At 43.3% G+C, this 18381-nt stretch overlaps 1 protein-coding gene across 1 annotated transcript in view; it reads left to right on the forward strand.

Annotated features, from left to right (window-relative positions):
• Positions 1–4307: 4307 nt before the first annotated feature.
• The window catches only part of naaladl2 (N-acetylated alpha-linked acidic dipeptidase like 2), a gene marked incomplete at both ends in the record, with an annotated part of 159111 nt that continues 145037 nt past the window's right edge, over positions 4308–18381 (forward strand). Inside the window, 3 exons of the mRNA XM_079740038.1 lie at positions 4308–4482; positions 5091–5262; positions 6477–6638. Of these exons, the coding sequence (XP_079596164.1) occupies positions 4308–4482; positions 5091–5262; positions 6477–6638 (509 nt within the window). The remainder of the gene's footprint in view (positions 4483–5090; positions 5263–6476; positions 6639–18381) is intronic.

The following is an 18381-nucleotide window of genomic DNA, read 5'->3' on the forward strand; positions in this document are numbered from 1 at the left end:
ACTGCGGGTCTCTCTTATATCCATCTTACCAAATATATTTTATTATTGTCCTTCTCAACACTCTCTGATCTCACTAAAAGTCTTGCAGCACAAAATCAAGGGATATTTAAAATAGAAAGAAATGTGTGATTAATCGCGAGTTAGTACCTTCAGTACTAGGTCTGGGTCTGCGGTATATTAGTGGGTTTTCCCTGTCTAAATTCTCTGCGTCCAATCAGCGAACAGAGGGAGTGGCTGGGATCAATGGCGATAAAGTCAGCTCTCGTTGACGGACATCTTCACGCACGGTGTTTGGTTTGCTTACAGCCTGCGCGCAACGTGATTCCCGGCCAAACGTTTGCGATTGGTTATGGCAGATCCAGAGTGGCACTGGGCAGAATCAATTGTTTTAAACTTCAATAGACACCCGCCTTCAAGTGAGTTAACGTTTGTCAATTGAGTAGGTCCAGACTCTCTGTACAAATTAAATGAAGTATGAGAGTCTGGTAGGTCCGGGCTAGGCATAACCCATATTCATGGCCAAAGTATGCTATGCAAAAAAACTGAATGCATCTCGGGCCTGGATAAAGTAGATTAAAGCCAGTTTGGACTTAATGTGTCAATTCTGCCACGACGCAGCTGCAACATACTCATAAAATCATACAATACAACACTAACATAATTATAATAACATCATTATAACAGAAAATTAATCTTTTTAGACTTCAGACAAGATTTCTTATGTAAAGGGCAAGAAACATCTTTTAAGAAACATTTCCATGTAACCCTTAATTGATTTCTTTTTAATAAGCAGACCTAATTAAATTCAAGTTAATTCTCACTATGAAGCATGGCAGCCTAGCTTAGCTTCCTTCAGATGTTTTAATCTGTACAATGTGCAGGAATACAGTAGTCTTCCAACATAAGGATAGCCTTCTTATGTTTGCCAATCAAAAATATTGACAAAAAATGTGTTTGCGTGTGTGAATTTTTATGTGCGTGCAGGCATGCGTATTGCTGCTGTGTTTATACTGTATATTGCTTATGTTTCGTATTCCGATTGTATTTGTGCAGTACTCTTCAACTCTTAGAAAGTGATGGGGTGGTTTGCGTGAAAGATGCAGAGTCAGACAAAAATAGGGATGAGAGTTTATTAGGAAGAGTAAAACAGGTTCTATACCTGAAAGAATGAAGGATGACATAGGAACAAAAGACTTGTAATCATGCCACAGGCTTTTGCCTTCTGCATATGTTTTACTCTTACCTACACGTTATCCATACAGTAATAATGGTTTTAAGTATTATTTAAATGCCATTTCGATTATTAGTTCAAACGCGGAAACACTTAATAGAAGTAAAGTTTTAAGAAAGCGTGTGACTGTTCATGTTTTCAGGTATGTGTGTGTGTGTACGCGTGTGAGTGCGTGCGTGTGCATGTGCGTGTGCATACCAGTGAGGTTTGCATGGCTATAACGCAAGGTCAGGACTAAATGAACTTTTGTTCCATTTTCACGCAAAGATCCTTCATCTGCATTGAAGCTGGAAGTAATGGAAGTGTGCTGGAGCATTGAAGATTGATGTGAGTAAAGTCCCAGGCCTCTTCCCCTCACCTCCCTGTTTCCCTACTCTACTCTGCCATTTCCATATCTTGTTTTTCACCCGCTCTCTCCCTTTTTCCAGCACTGGCTTACTCGCTGGTCTATTTCTAAATCCATTTTTTAATGCATCTCCTCCACTCTTTACAATGCTATGCTTTCCCTCTTCCCATCCCCATCTTGGCCTCTTTTTCTTTCTCGATTCTTCCTCAGCCCTTTAGCTCACACTCGCTCTCACAGACACACACACACACACGCACACACACACACACACACACAAAAACCATGCACGCACTCTTTCTATACCACCATTTCAAGAGAATTCTCGCAATCCATTCATAACATACAATCTCATCTGCTCTCTCTCTATTACTTTCCCCTCCCTCCCTCTCTTTTTATCTCTGTCCCTCTCTCTAAATTCAATGTAATGGCCTTTGAAGTCTAGAAACCGTAATCTAATGTAAGATAATGTAGAATACAATAAAATGCAGTTAATAAACTGATCTAATAAAAAAGCTGTATGTAAATGCACCACATATACATCCGAACACCATTAAAGACTCAAACAATAAGATATTCTCAGGACTTGGTCACATTATGTAATCGCTTCTCTCTCTCTCTCTCTTCTCTCTCTCCATCCACCTGTCTCTGTCTCCCTCCGTCTCTCTCTATATCTTCCCTCTCCAGGGAACACAATCAGTTAATTCTGCTACCAACAGTTTATTGACAGTCAATCCCTACATTCCCAGTGGGGATGAGCCATCTGGAAAATCGCTACAGCTGACAAAGACAACAGAGATAGACAAAGAGAAAGGCAATTTATGCACATGCATGTAGACACATATGTTTCCATGGGTGTGTGTGTTTAGGTTGTCCCGGTGGACAATAATTGGTTGCAAAGACCTGGATTGCCATTCTGGGTTGTTTTTTGTTGTGTGGTTTGGCTCAGGGAAATTCAATTGAAAGGGCTGCTAATTGGTTGAGTTGAGAAAGGGGTTGACACAGCAGTGAAGACGTTGTTGTAGTTTGTCAATGTTGTACTCAATCTCGGCTTTTGCATCACCATCCTCCACCATAGAGTATCCACAATTCTACTCTTTATAACATTGAGAGCCAGGAGTGAGCACAATTCTGCACTGATGAGTCTAACAATACAATGCCGTGGAAAAATAACCATATGGCAGGGGATTTAAAATCAAGGCAGAGCTACAGGCCTGGCAATTGTTTGTCAATTTGGTAGAAAAAAATAGTTTGGAAAGGTTAGAATAACACCAGGCTGGTTGCTGAGAGTAGATATGTCCGTGTTTGTGTGTCTCTCTCTCTCTCTCTCTCTCTCTCTCGCTGTCTCGCTCCAAAAATCCTTCCTGATTCACTGCGATTTGGAGTATGCTTCTGTTGTATTTAGCAATGTGTGAGTTTTATTTTTGTCTATGTACTTTTCTTTGACCTTTATCAATTGGCCAATTGATAAACAAAAAAAAAAAAGAGAATGTAAAAAGGGACGGTTAAATTTGATGACATCAAAATACACCGGCTCTGTCTTTAAAAATGTGCTGAGCCCTACCCTCAGACATGTGTGTATATGCACGCAAACACAGACACACACTGACTCACACGCACATATACACACACATGAACACGCATACAGACCACAGAGATTCTTTATTATGTTATTTTAGATATGCAATAAACTGCCATTGAAAGAAAAACACACGCATGTACGCACACACAAGAACAAGCACGCATGCACAAACACATATACACAAGGTTGTTTCTCACTCATGGGTACATCATGGGCAAACATCCCTATTGGGTAGGGTCACACAGACACACACACACACTCACATTAATAGATGCATACATGTGTACATGCTAAAATATACACAATTAGGCCTTCATGTTCTCCACTCATTAACATGAAAGTGTTGCATGTGCCCCCTCCCAGCGCTCCATAGGCCTATTATCATATGCATGTGGGGGGATATGAATGGTGGGGTCCATTGATTTAAAGCAGCTTGCAGCCTTTTAACGCACGCTGCCGGCTTTCAGTCTGTGCGGATTGATGTGGGGTGATCATGATTAAAGAGTACATGTATTTCACGAGATATCTTTGAGCCTTTTTCATTGGAGTTTGAACAAGCAGACCAAGCTTGAATCAGAAGGCACCCATCGGCTGAAACTGAGGAAATAATGGAAACATATTGAACCACTGAGGGGATTCATAATGATCACACTTGGGGAGCAGGTAAACCAAATTACCACTGTAACATTACTGCTGCTGGGGTAAGATATGGGAGTTGAGAGCACGCAGAAGAGAGCAAGATTTTGAAAATATGCCTCCCTTGGCTGCCTCCTTCAATATGTTTCTCCACTGAATGCACGGATGGGATACAGAGGGATAAGGATTGACAGTTAAGATGGATTCACCCAAGGAATCAGAAAGACGGTCCCTGATTGGTCAGTTAATGTGAAATGCCTGTAATATGAAATGCCAGCGCAAAGAATCGTTTATAATTTGTCATGAATGAATTCGCAAGCGTAAATGTAATGTATGTCTGTAAGCCCTTCTTTGCCTCCCTTCAGATCAATTTCATTGACAATTTCAATCAGAATTTGTATGGCTCTGCCAACATAAAAGGCTCCCTAACCCCTGCCTTAGCCGCTACATTAGTGCTCCGGCCCCGTCGTGACGGACCGCTCGCTGTGTGTGTGCCGCCCTGTCCAGGCAACATGATGGCGTACCGGAAGGTGGACGACGGGCAGGGCCGCCCGCTGGGGGGGGAGGTCCTGCAGTGCTCCGAGGGCCTGGGGGGTCTCGATTGGAGCCTGGATAAAGAGGGGGACCTCCAGGAACCTGAACCAGGCCTGGTCCGCATGCAGTTGCAGCGCGCTGAACACCAGAGGACAGGTACCGCCATCACCTGTTTTTCTCCAGAGCATGGCATGCACAGATGCTGAAACACATGCCATGGTGGCAAAGTGCCACAGTGTCATGTCTGTATAGAGCCGTGTTGGATAGCGCCAATGGGGAAAATGAATTAGAAATCAGATTTCAGAACAACAACAACAAATATCAAGTGAGATTGTCACCCAAGCGATGGACTGAAGGGAAATTAGAACCTGGGGATTTTGTTTTTGGCTTTTAGCAATTCCATTTTTAAAGTTAATTGTAGGTTATAATCAGGCCCTCGATTGAACTACCGGTATTAAGAATTACAATGTTTTCATGTTTCTGTCTCGTTCTATGTTGCTCTGTATTTCCTTCTCCTGCCACACTCCCAGCTAAAAGCCTTTCCTATCGCATTAGCAGCCCACCCCAACCCTCCGAGGTGAACATGTACTTCTGTGTGTCATACAGTCATGCCTTCCTAGTCAATGCACACAATGCAATGAAGCATCGCGTCCTGAGGGTTTTTGTCATCGAGCAGTGACCTTCTCCATGTAAGAATTGACGTGACATTTTGACATTTACATTGATTGCCATGTTATTTGTTCATATAACCCAATCGTCTTCAGGTTGCACTAACGCCAGCCCAGACCCTGACCTCATGGAGTCCATCCAGCCCTCCGTGTCCGTCTCCCCTCACGGACGTTTCGAGCGGCTCCAAGAGGACCCCGATTACATCTCCCACTTCACCCGCTGCCCCGGACACAAGGGCCAACGGAGGCTGCACTGCACCCTGGCCAGGTAACCCTTCTGTCAGCCCAGGATGTGATAATCATACCCCATTACATCTGCTCACCTTATTGACGACCGCCGCGGCATAAGCACTGGTTGAACCTAGCAGGGAGACTTGGTCGTGTGTGCTGCTTCCCCTCTGGGGTCTTATCAGCGCTCTTCGCTGTGATTGGGCTGGGAAACATTCTAAACCTGATTGTGAGAGATTGCCCTTGACGACTCTTCAAACGTCTCCAGAATCACAACGCTTCAATCAGCGCTCGTGGATCGTACATGGGAGGGAAAATTGAATCTGGTGAAATTGGGACAGGTTTATGTCAAAGCTTTTTGTGCAAAGCAAGTGAATAGCATATTCATGGGGTAGTGAATGTCATCCTTCTCTAAAAAGCTGACATGTATTTTAATTAAAACTGAAAGGCAAACATGTTTGCCAAGTAACCATTGCATTGTGCTTGTCAAAGACTTCGGATATTTCCAGAATAGTGAACAGTTATGAAAGGAATTTAGTTAAAATCCAGCTTCAATTAATTTGCATATACCTATTTTATTTTCTTAAATAATTATTTTTACTTTTAATGATATTTGGTGATTTTCAGGCACACTCAGTTGACATGTGTTCAACATCCCTGAGCACGTTAGCTATGTTATGATTGTGATTATAGTAAGTGCTATTTATTAAAGCAAAATGTCAGCCTGTTGCTTTAATTGAAAACATGATGCAAATGGCAGGAAGCAGGAAGTAGAATACCTAGAAGTAGGTGGAATGTATGTTTTGGATTCCCTTCATGGCGGTAAAAGATGATGGAAAGTTTTGTTGATGAGGATCTTTGCTCATCCTTTAGTAAGGCCTCAGAAAGGGAAGAGAAGAGGTATTGAGGTATTTCAAAGCTTATATCCGCATATGCTTCTATTAGTTCCTATGGGGAACAGTAGTGATCAGGAAAGCTACCAACCTGTTGCAATACTTATTATATTCAATTGATTATAATTAAGTGTATAATTAAGTGAAATACCTGATTCATCTATTTCCCTTTTCTCACAGTTTTTAATTATAGTCATACGAGTCATGTGAATGACTTGATATTTTGGAAATAAAGTATTGAGGCGCTAGTTAGATAAGTTTGGCTGACCGTTCACACTGATCCGGTTTCACAATGAGCAAGTCAACACGAACTGGACTTTACTTTTTCATCTCTGAACTCTCATTGTGGTTTTCCTTATAGGTACCTGCTGGCCGGGGCGTGCTTCTTTTTCGCGGGGCTCCTGATTGGCCGTTTCACTCGTTCCCCGGACGGTGGTCCATTGGCCCTCCCTGAGGAGAGTAAAGACCTGCTGGAGGATCTCCTTAAAGGGATCACAGCTGACAAGATTAAGACCCTGCAGAGGTAGGCTTCCTCTCCTTGAGCACTTGAAATGCAAAACCGCCATTCAAAAAATCCTGTAATCTTTGGAAATAACACGTCTTTACGGGGCTGGGATTTCCTGGGGTTCACCAACCACAATCCAAACTCCTTTCAAGCTTGCAATCGCCCCCTGCTGGGGGAGTAATCTGTGTAATGGTGAAGAAACGTTGTTTTGGATACGTCCACAGGGATTGCGTGTAGGATTTACAGAGACTGTTTTGACTGTTGATAAACATCTCCAGGAAATTAAACCAGGAAGCACAGAAATAGCAGCTAATAAAAGTAGCAAATATAAAACAATTGAATACTGGAATAATCTGAGATTAGCACAACCAGTATACAACTCAATTCATCTTCACAAACTCCCACTCTTTTACCTTGTGCTGCGCATACTGATGTGCATATTGATGATGTGCTGTTGCCATGGTTTCTTCCATTTAAGGGTGTGCGTGTGCTGCTATATATTAAATATATATTTTTTGCACATATTCATATTTGATGGAACCACATCTACCCAATAGCCAACTAAGCTCTAAATTATATTGAGTGTGTACTTTTTTTAATAGTGTACATCTGCACATGTGCTTGTATTTATTATTATGTTTGCTAATGGATTTACCATTTGAGTTTCTGGAATAATGTTTGCCCATCGATAAACCACTTCTCAGGAGTGGAGAATGTCCAATAAGTACTTGACAACGAATGTCCAGTAGATACTGGACAAATAATGTCCAATAGAGAATTGACAATGTCCAATATAACCGTGGCCAAAAATGTCCAATAGAGGCTTGACAAACAATGTCCAATAGATACTGGACAAACAATATCCAATAGAAACGTTATAAACAGTCTAGATTGAAAACTCGGGATGAACATATTGTTAGAGTTGTCTATTGGGATATGCATGTATTTGTGTGTGTGTAAAATATATATATATATATATATATATCAGCGAGACGTTATATTCAGGGTTTTTTTCTCTGCTCCCTCATATGTTTCTAGAACTGTAATGCATACTGATCCTTTCTATTATTTTCCATTTGCACTTCAAAGCAGGGTAGGGGTGTGAAAGAAATAAACAGACCTCTTCCATGAGTAATTGGATTAAGTTCAAATCCCTGAAAGACTATTTTTCCCCCCACGCTCCTGCCCTGGCCTGGTCCACGATAGTTTATACGAAAGTCTGCGTGTGCGCAGTAACTCCACAAATTGATAAAAAATGTTTTTTTTAAAAAAAGGTATTGAAAAATCATCAGATCCATTTTGAAGGTCAAAAGTAGGTGATGAGGTTTTTGTCTTTTCTCCCAGTAAATATTGGCAATTGGTGGTGTCTAAACAATATGTTAATGATTAATAACATTCAATGTCAGCCCAGTACGGACTGGAACATGATTACATTTAAATTAATAAATGGAAGTGGCCATTACAAACTGCTCTTATACACTGTACTAACAAGTGAACCACTTGAACTCATGGCAGAGATTATTTCAATCTCACTGTTGGCAGTATATGTTCACACCATCTGAACATTAAAATTGCCTTTGTGTGTTAAATCACATCACAGCTTTCCTTTGAAAACCTCAGCATATGACCAGAAAATGAGGTTCACTGCTAAATCAGATACCCCTTTTTCTTGTCTTATTTCCAGCTATCTGTTTTAAATGTTAGCTACAACCAACACGTTATAGAACGGACCGAGGAACTCCTCTTCTTAACAATCGATTCACAATTGTCCTATAAGGAACAACCTCAATGCTCGGTCAGTAGTCAACAGGTATCTGACTTTATTTGAAGGAGTCTCTATATGTCTTAATGTATGTATTCATGTCCGCATTAATGTTCATCTGAATGACTTCACGCAACCCGAGGAAATTGCAGTGTGTTGAGGTCGTTTGGATGAGCGTTTCCAGAGAACTCGCAAGCGGCAGTAACTACAGGTCAGGCCATCGGCCCGTTTTGAACAGGCATGTTTTTGCACGGGCATTGCACCAGCAATTCAAACACATGGTAGCCTTACAGTAAGTTGAGCAAACTGGCCCCAGATTCCATATGGTTTATCATTACACGGGTCATTTAACCCTCTGCTTCAGTGACCCCATATTGTCTTCGATTGTCGCAACATGACGTCACACTGTGGGGTGGTGCCCGGCATGGTTTGTAAAGCCCTCTGTTATCTTCGTATTTCCAGGAGTCAATTCATAGCCATGCTCCTTTTTCATTTCTGAATTCTTCGGCATTGGTGTTACTTTGATATATGCTAGCATTCTGTTGGGACTCAAGAGACTTTCCTCGGTTTCTCCAGTGTCAGTAAGAGTGAAATCCTAATGCATGTATTTCATAAATGATTTAGTTCCCGCATTGCCATCTGCCTGTATACTGTGAGGACCACATTTACCAGGCATGCATTTGTAGTGGCTTGAAACGACTGACTCATGATACAGCGAATGAAAACAGCAAATGCGTACCTTCCACACAGCTAGAACCCAGGCATGTGTACATCCAGTTTTTATTACAATCTTATAATGATAATCTAGTAAAAGCGTGAATTGGGATTCGTTGTGGAGACATACAGGGACGGATATAGTTTCCACAGTGCTGTGTAAGCTAGTCAGCCTGCCCGCTGCCAGGTGGCCAAGTAGCCAAGTAGCACTCTGACTTATTAACCAATCACACGAGCGCTTACCTCACCGATGGAAAAAAAGCCTGTGTGATACCACAAGGCTCGAGGTTACATTGGTTGTCCTCCCTCTCCTTTTCCATCCATCTCTCTCTCTCTCTCTCTCTCTCTCTCTCTCGCTCTCTCTCACTCTTTCCCTCTTTCTGATTCTCTCTCTCTCTCTCTGCGTGTCTTTCTCTCTGTGTCTCTCGTCTCTCTCTCTCTCTCTCTCTCTCTCTCTCTCTGTCTCTCTCTGTCTCTCTTGCTCTCTCTCTCTCTGTCTCTCTCTCTCTCTCTCTCTGTCCCTCGTCTCTCTCTCTCTGTGTCCCTTGTCTCTCTCTGTGTCCCTCGTCTCTCTCTCTGCTTCCCTCGTCTTTCGTCTCTCTCTCTCTCTCTCTCTCTCTCTCTCTCTCTCTCTCTCTCTCTCTGTGTCCCTCGTCTCTCTCTCTCTCTCTCTCTCTCTCTAATTTCCTCATTCTCTGATCTCTCTCCTCACCCCTAGTCTCTCTCTCTCTCTCTTGGTTTCTCCCTCCTGTTCTTGGTCTCTGGGGAGTCGACAGCACGTCGGCTGCGGAGCCCAAAGTCAAAATGTGTCTCGGTCGCAAAGAATTCATCGTAACAAAACACGTACGTGGCATTGTGAGTGAAGCATAATGCATTTATTTTCCCTCTAACCGTGATGATTGATTGCTTTTGAATAAAATAGAGGCAAATATTGCTTTGGGAATATGGTTTTGCGTATTCAACAGAAATGCTGTGGCTGCAATCTGCCTTCTGTGGGGGGGGGGGGGGGGGAACTGCATAATGAACTGTGTGCATGTGTGTCTGTTTGTTTGGATGTATGTTTGGATTTGCATTTGGTTTTTATTCCCTCCAGTGTGTGTTGTGTGTGTTTGTGTTTGCAGTCCGCTGTGGAATGTGAACGTGTGAAACATAGCCCTTGTCAGAATAACACCGTAGCGCCCCGACGTGCGTATCCATAACAGTGTGTTTGGTATTCCGTAATGCCGCCGGATGGATAAATATCCACATCATGCAAAAGGTTGAACAGACAGGCAGGTTCTCGAGCCGTAACATGTGAATTATTGTAATGTTAAAAACATCACAGCACTCGCAGTCATAGAAATCCTGGAGAGGGACATTTTTATTGTCGCTGCTTTGCTCTTGCGATGCATGGTAATGACAGTGAGGTGGGGAGTGAGAGCCGGCACGGGGGGGGGGGGGGGGGGGGGGGGGGGGGGGCGGGCGGAACCAGGAAACGTGTTTCGAGGAATTGAAGGAAAACAGGGGAACAAATCAGGAAGGTTAGGGCAAGGGAGATGCCTAGCGCCAGAGAGGGCATGAAGAAGAAAATAATGTACAAGCCACGAGCCTGGGGTGCCATGTGCAAGGCTGGTAGAAACTCGTAATGTCTCTTCCCTTCTTTTCCATCCTTATATAGCTTGCTTGTTTGTTGTTCATTTTTTTCTCCCTCTTCATTTTTTTCTTTTTTCTTTCCTTCTCTCTTTTACTTCTTCCTTGCCTTTCTTTAAGATTGTTTCCATGTGAATCTATCCCCACAGCGCCATGTCTCTTGTTTATCCTCCCCATGGATCCTCAAACTAACTGTGAATGCGATCACTCTTCTGATTGGGGGGAGACTCTTTAGAGAAAGTTGTCATTGTTTTCATTAATTTCATCACTTTAAAGTTTACCTCCTAGTTCCAAGAGGGCAACCGTAAGCCGCCCCTGTAGCTCAAAACTCTGACCGTAAGCCGGCCTTGTTTCTCACCCTCTGTGGGAGTAACCGGTCAGAGCCAGCATACGGCTAGGCAGTTTTGAGAGGAGCACAGACCTCCGGGACAGTCCTTGATGACCCCTCTGACCCCTCCATCCTCGCTTTAGATCACTTTATTACAAAATCGCGGATATCTGTTGAATATCTTATATCTTCCTAAATGTCAAAAAAATCAATATTGCCATTTATCAACTATTCTAAATGGTATGGCTGCAGACACCGAGGCTGAAGCAAAACGTTGATCCATCTGCACAGCGCATCTACAGTGGAGTTATTTAAAGAGAAAACTAAACTGAAATATGCAGAATGTATTGAACCTTATGGAAAAATACCCCCAGGGGTACCCGAGAGGGGGGGAGGATGAGCACCCCAGTCGAACGGACACAACGGCAACAGACCTAAGCAATGGACAAACAACTATGAACAAGCAGTGTACATGTGATAAAATCGGCAAGAACATCCATGGCCTAAAGATCCACCGAGCGAGGATGAAGTGCCCGTTGGGAGCAGAAGCAACACAACGCACAGGTTTTCAACCTGGTGAGACGCAGGAGGGACCAGGCCCGGAGTCCCCCCATAGTGCCCGGAACCTCCAAGTGTTGGAAGCTAATCCCTTGAGCATCAAATCTGACAGGAGGCAGATCAAATGGCCAGCAACTAGCATGACCTCACTGTGGAAGCAGTTCGATGATGATGTCGACCAAATTCTGGAGGCAACGGTAAAGGGTGGGGCTGACAGGAAGCTACAAGCTATGACAACAATCATTGTCAGTATTGCAGCTGAGCGAATCGGTGAGGAGGTAAAGAAAAGCTCTGGAACAACTCACTCAAAGAACCAAAGAGCTGTGAGGATCAATAACATCAGGCAGGAGATGAAGGCATTGAAGTTCCAATACAAGGAGACCGTAGACGAGGATCGCATTGGCCTGGCCCAGCTAATGTGCATCCTATGGAAAAAGATCAGGGTTCTCCGCCGGGCTGAGTGGCATCGGAGGCGGCGCTGTGAGAGAGCGCGTAAGCGCGCTGCCCTTATCTCCAACCCCTTCAAGTTCACCAAGGATTTGTTGGGGCAGAAGCGCAGTTGTAAACTTGCCTCCTCGCAGGAAGACGTAGACCAACATCTGAAGCAGACGTACAGCGACCCCGCAAGAGAGCAGGAGCTGGGAGATTGTAATATCCTCATAGACCCCCCTGAACCTGAGGTGCAGTTTGACATGTCAAAGCTGCAGCTAAAGGAAGTCAGGGAGGTCATCCGCAAAGCAAGGGCAAGCTCCGCTCCCGGACCAAGTGCCACTTCATGCAAAGTGTATAAGAACTGTCAAAAACTCTTGCTGCGTCTGTGGAAAATCCTGAGTCTTCTGGAGAAGAGGGAGGATCCCAGATCAATGGAGAGTAGCTAAAGGGGTGTGTATCCCGAAGGAGGAAAACTCCACCCAACTAGACCAGTTCCGCATCATCTCCCTACTTTGTGTCGAGGGAAAGATCTTCCTCAACACTGTTTCCAAATGGCTGTGTACCTACCTTGAACAGAACACCTACATTAACACATCTGTCCAGAAGGGCGGCGTTTCGGGAATTCCAGGGTGTCTGGAGCACAACGGTGTGGTGACACAGCTGATAAGGGAGGTAAGAGAGACCAAGGGCAACCTGTCAGTGCTGTGGCTTGACCTGGCAAATGCATTTTGCTCCATTCCACACAAGTTGGTTCATCTCACATTGACAAAACATCAAGTCCCCAGCAAGTGTAGAGACTAGGGCTGCAACAACGAATCGATAAAATCGATAAAAATCGATTACTAAAAGCGTTGGCAACGAATTAGGTCATCGATTCGTTGAGTCGCGCGACTAATACGTCACTCGTAGGCGCGGCACTGTTTACAGCCAGCCGCCGACAGGTTGGTTCATGGTTCATGCACGCCCACAGCAAGCTTTAGTGTGAGCGACCACAGCTTGTATTTTGGTCATATCTTAACACTGGACTGTAGGTCTATATAAAAGTGATGTACTTTGACTGTCTTTGGGTTAAAAAAAACTCCTTCAACTCAGTATCCGTCTAGTCCAACCAAAAACTCTGTCAGCTGCTGATGCTGCAGACGGTGTGCAGACGGGCTCGGAGTCGGCACCGCGTGCATCAACAGTCATTCAAAGCAGCGGTAGTAATCAAACAACCGGACGATGTAGAAAGTCCCATCAGTTAAAAAAAGTAATCCAGTTTTTAAATCCATGTTAAAATCGGCAGGATATAGAGCTAGTTAGCTTTAAAAAAAGTAGCAAACAGTGTCAAATGTGATGCGTTCAGGTCGGCTCAGTAATATGATTGATGGGCTCAAATGCAACACAAAAAAAAATAATTCGAGATTTTGGCGAAAACTTGTTTTCCCAGCAATATAAAATAGATAGTAAAGATGGAATTATGACCTGTTTAATGTCCTATCTTGAGCTATGATCATCTTTTCAGCAATTAAAGCAATAATACAAGTTCTATTTCAGCAGAATAATAGAAATGTATCAATAGTGGTATCAATAAAGACTTGGTTCGTTAAGGAGTCTTGAAAATGGTATCAATATCAATAAAAATTAACAATCTCCTGTCATCTGAGAGAAATTAAGATGATTTAATTTATTTTTAACCATTAGTATTTACCGGTTAAAGATCTAATCGGTTAACTGGTTAACCATGGACATCCCTTATATACTGTATGTATATATAAATGTGTATCATACATTGTATGTTTTTTTTGTGTTATCCCAGTTAATATTTTTTATTTTTTTTATCATTTAATATTACTTTTAATAGTTCCGGGACGTTGGAGCAATAACCTGGTGTTTTTATACTTCAGTCTGCACTGTGAATTTGAAGTTATGTTCAGTTTTTGAATAAAGATGCGGCAATTACAGATGTTTTTCTTTTTTATCAGATTCATTGATTAATCGAAAAAGATAATCGACGATTAATCGATTATTAAAATAATCGTTAGTTGCAGCCCTAGTAGAGACTTCATTGCTGATTACTACACCAATTTCCGGATAAGGGGCTCTTCGGGAGCAATAACATCACGTTGGCACAAGGTGGAGATCGGTATCATCACAGGGTGCACTATCTCTGTGACACTAGACACTACTTCTCCCTAGCCTTGAACATGCTCACCTGCTGAGCCAGAGTGCAGAGGGCCCCTATCAAAATTTGGTTAACGGCAAGCCCCCATCAGGGCATTCATGGATGACCTCACAGTCATGACAGATTCGGTCCCAGGCTGCCAGTGGATTCTGAAGGGACTCGAAAAGGTGATGGACTGGGCCCGGATGCGATTTAAACCAGCCAAGGTCTATGGTGCTGAGGTAAGGGAAGGTGGTAGACAAGTTCCGCTTTAACATCACAGGCACAGCCATCCCAACCATCTCAGAGAAGCCAGTCAACGGCTTGGGCAAGGTTTTTGACAGCTCTCTGAGAGATACATCTATCCAGTCGACCTGCATTGAGTTGGATGGCCGGTTGAAATCCGTGGACAAGTCCGGCCTACCTGGAAAGTTCAACGCATGGCTATACCAACACGGCATTCTTCCCAGGATCCTTTGGCCCCTCCTTGTCTATGCAGTCCCCATCTCAACAGAGGAGACCTTAGAGAGGAGGGTAAGTAGCTACCTTCGGAGATGGCTTGGATTACAGAGGAGCCTGAGCAGCCTCGCACTCTACGGGAACACCAATAAACTGCAAATGCCCTTCAAATTTCGGAGGAGAAGTTTAAGGTTACAAGAGCCTGAGAAGTGGTTCAGTAGAGGGACTCACGATATCCGAAGGTGGCTAAAGCTGGGATCCAAGTGAGGACTGGAAGGAAGTGGAGGGCAGAGGTCGCAGTTCAAGAGTCCGAGGCAAGGATGCGTCAAAAGGAACATGGTGGGAGTGGTCACACGTGGCAGAGCTGGGCTAGGCTCCTTTCCAACTCTCCAAATGAACAGCAGTGGGAAGGAAGGGCGCCGCCTTGATCAGGAGGAGGTGAGAGCTGCAGTGGAAGAAACAAGAACTGTGCAGTGGGAATGAAGCAACAGGGAGCTTGGACAAGATGGGAGAACACAGTTGAGAGGAAAGTGACCTGGGCTGAGCTGTGGAAAGCCGAGCCTCACCGCATTAAATTCTGGGGACTGGTCAGTGTCTGTAAGCAGGCTGGTTGGAGAGCAAGGTGTCTCCCGGTGGAGATTGGATGCAGGGGTTTTGCAGCCTGTTCCCTGACCAGAGCCTTCAGCAGTTTGGGCATCGAGGGAGAGAGAAGGAGGAGAGCCATCAACAATATCACCGATGCAGCAGAGAGGGCCTAAAGATGTCTGTGGCTCAAAAGAGGAGAGCCATGGAGTCATGGTAGGTAGCTAGCCATCTGGACACAAGCTGGGGTCTGATCAGCCCTGGCTGGTTCACCTGGAGGAGGGCGTATTATGTTGAAAGACCCGAAACGTCTGATGATTCCAGGCACATCACTGATGATGTGTCCAGAGGCATCAGTAGATGTATGTACACAGCAAACAAAGGCAACTACAACCACAGTTATAAAATGTCTTATTTCCGGACTAACATTAGTATTTGTTACTGGCATTGACGTTTAACTGAAAACTATTTTTATTTGTTTAACTGGATGCTATATCTCTTCAACAACAACTGTGTTTGTGCTTTTCTGGTGTATTTCATCAATTTTTTTTTTTGCTTTTCTGGAAGCTGAAGCTGAAGTTGCTGGTGAATTGTTTGAGTCCCTCAATGGTTGGTCACTGTAAAAGTTAACTTCAGGCCCCGGCGCTAAGGCAGGGTTGATTCTGCATTGCTGACACCGTCTGGATTCATCTGGCCATACTATCTCTTAATTGTAATTAATAACTGTGTTTAACACAACAAATTAAACAATCTCTAATTAATCGCCCGATTAATCTTCTTATTAATCAAGCTAAATTGTTTTATTTGGATTCGGCATCACTGATTAAAAAATGCATGTCCGCGTTTATTTATCCGTGTCCAATTGTGCTGTTAGGACTCTTGACTTGGCTTGGATTTGTACGCAGACTTAAAACCTGCTGTGTGTACGTGTGTGTGTGTGTGTGTGTGTGTGTGTGTGTGTGTGTGTGTGTGCGCGCATGTGTGTGTGAGCGTGTGCGTTGCCTCATGTGTTGGCTTGCGTCTGTCACCATCCGTATGTAATGGATTGTCTTTTCCTAAATTGTCTTTGTTTTGTCTCGGTGAATGCAAGGGGAAGGCATGGAGGCCAGCGGTGTCATTAAATTCTTTCATGAGAGAAGAACTGCTCCTCGTGTGGTTGTCCGTGTCCGTGTGTTTGCCCGATTTCTTTACGGGCCTGTGTGTACCTGACTTATTTGCTTTATTTGCAGCGGCAGAATTGGTCCCTGGAGCATTAACCCCTGCCACCTCAGTTAATTTGTGGTACGGTGAGAACACACCGATAAAGTCAGTCGCTGCAGGCTCCAAAAAAACTCCCTCCTTACCCTCAAGTCTGCTTTCAGAAAGGACTTATCTTCATCACCAGTCAATGTACATCCTTACACTGTGGATGATTTTTTTTATTTTTCATCCAACTCATTAAATGTAAACACAAAACCTTTTTTATTCACTTAACCATTTCATTATTTAATGCTAAATTGTTTATAATTACTTTATAATAACTTTATTTGACCAGCCCTCTCTCTTTCTGTTACAATTTGAAATGGCCCTGCAGCCCAATTAAAAAATATGCAGTTCTATTATTCTCTTGCCATTCAGTGGGTAATGAACCACACAAATTAACCAATTGTCATGTCACACACACTTTTGCGGGACTTTGTGCATATGCTTTTCATTCTCATTGTTTTGGTCTATCGTCTCTGCTCCAATCCACTTGGTGACGTTAAGCATGTTGCTGTAATTGGTAGTGCACATTGATTTTTTTTTCCATCTTGCTCTGAAACGGCTGGATAATCCACAGGGAGCCAGACTGAATTTCAAGAGCCGTGTCTCCAGGGAGCTGCTGTGATGAGATGGGGTGGGGGAGTTCATTAGTTAGGCAGTTTCTACCAAATGTTTGTTTGCTGTGTATCTACCGGTGTTCAAAATCATGAAACCAAACCGAATTAAGATCAAATGTATTTGCATACAAAGCAAATGCATTATGAGTATTGTACCACATTTTTAACATTGAGCTAGAATGTTGGTGGGTCTTTCTACATCTAACTACTGTGAACGACCGTTTGAGCAACTACATTCATACCAAGGATATGTTCATTGGACCAAAGACATAAAATCAAAAAATATTTTGTTATTTTTGTGTATAAAATAACATTCTCTTATTAGAAAGTAGCCAAGCATGACGGTTGCCCTTGAATGGATTCTTAAGTCTAAGTCACATGGGAAAGTTGCACTTAGGTACCTGATTGCGAAAAGCTGCAAATTGCAAACGGTTCCTGATTGGTGTGCAAGCTGAATAATTATTATTTATCATATATACTTGGATTGAGACTGGAGATGTAGAATTGATAGTAAAAACCAGTGTTATTAATTAAAGAGACTAGACAAAAATAGGTTGATGTTCCCATTACATCACTCACTCCAAGTGGTTGATTATAATTGACTGTACGACACACTCGTCCCACTCAGAATGTAATGAAAAAGAAATAGAAGGGCTTCGTAATGTAATGTAATGTAAAGGGCAGGAGGCCCCGGCTTCCTGTGGCATTAAGATGACTAACGACTGCAGGACTTAGGTCACTGCTCAAAGCCCACGCATGCACATGCATAAACACACCAGCGCATGGTTTTAAAATAAATCAGTGTCAGACTTTTCACAATCAGCGATTCACCGAGGGTGACCGTCGCTTGGTATAGAACGCGGTACAGAATTACCAGCGTGTCATAAATTTGTTAAGCCAGTCATCCTATCGACTCTGATTAACAGTGAGATATAAAAAAAACTAAAAAGGCGGCCTGTGATATTAGTTTAATTGACTACACACTGGCCCATTCAGCAATATATCCTTCACATTGAAGACCTTGAGGCATTCATACAGGAAATCCTCCCGCCCCCATCCTCCCATTTATTAATGAATTATCTGAGGATGTCCTTGACTTTTAATGTCTTGATTCCCCCTGATCTTTGGCAGGTGGACATCGTATTAAATTCAGCTGCTCATATAACATATAAATTGCCCGTGTTCCGTATTCTAATTCACCATGACGGATTAGAGCGCCATCGTGGGACGGGTTATGAGTGTACTGCTTTTTACATGTATCGGGTTTAATGCTAGATGCTGCACTAGTCTTGCAC

Source organism: Pollachius pollachius, assembly GCF_949987615.1.
Source record: "Pollachius pollachius genome assembly, chromosome: 7".
In the NCBI taxonomy this organism is placed as follows: domain Eukaryota; kingdom Metazoa; phylum Chordata; class Actinopteri; order Gadiformes; family Gadidae; genus Pollachius; species Pollachius pollachius.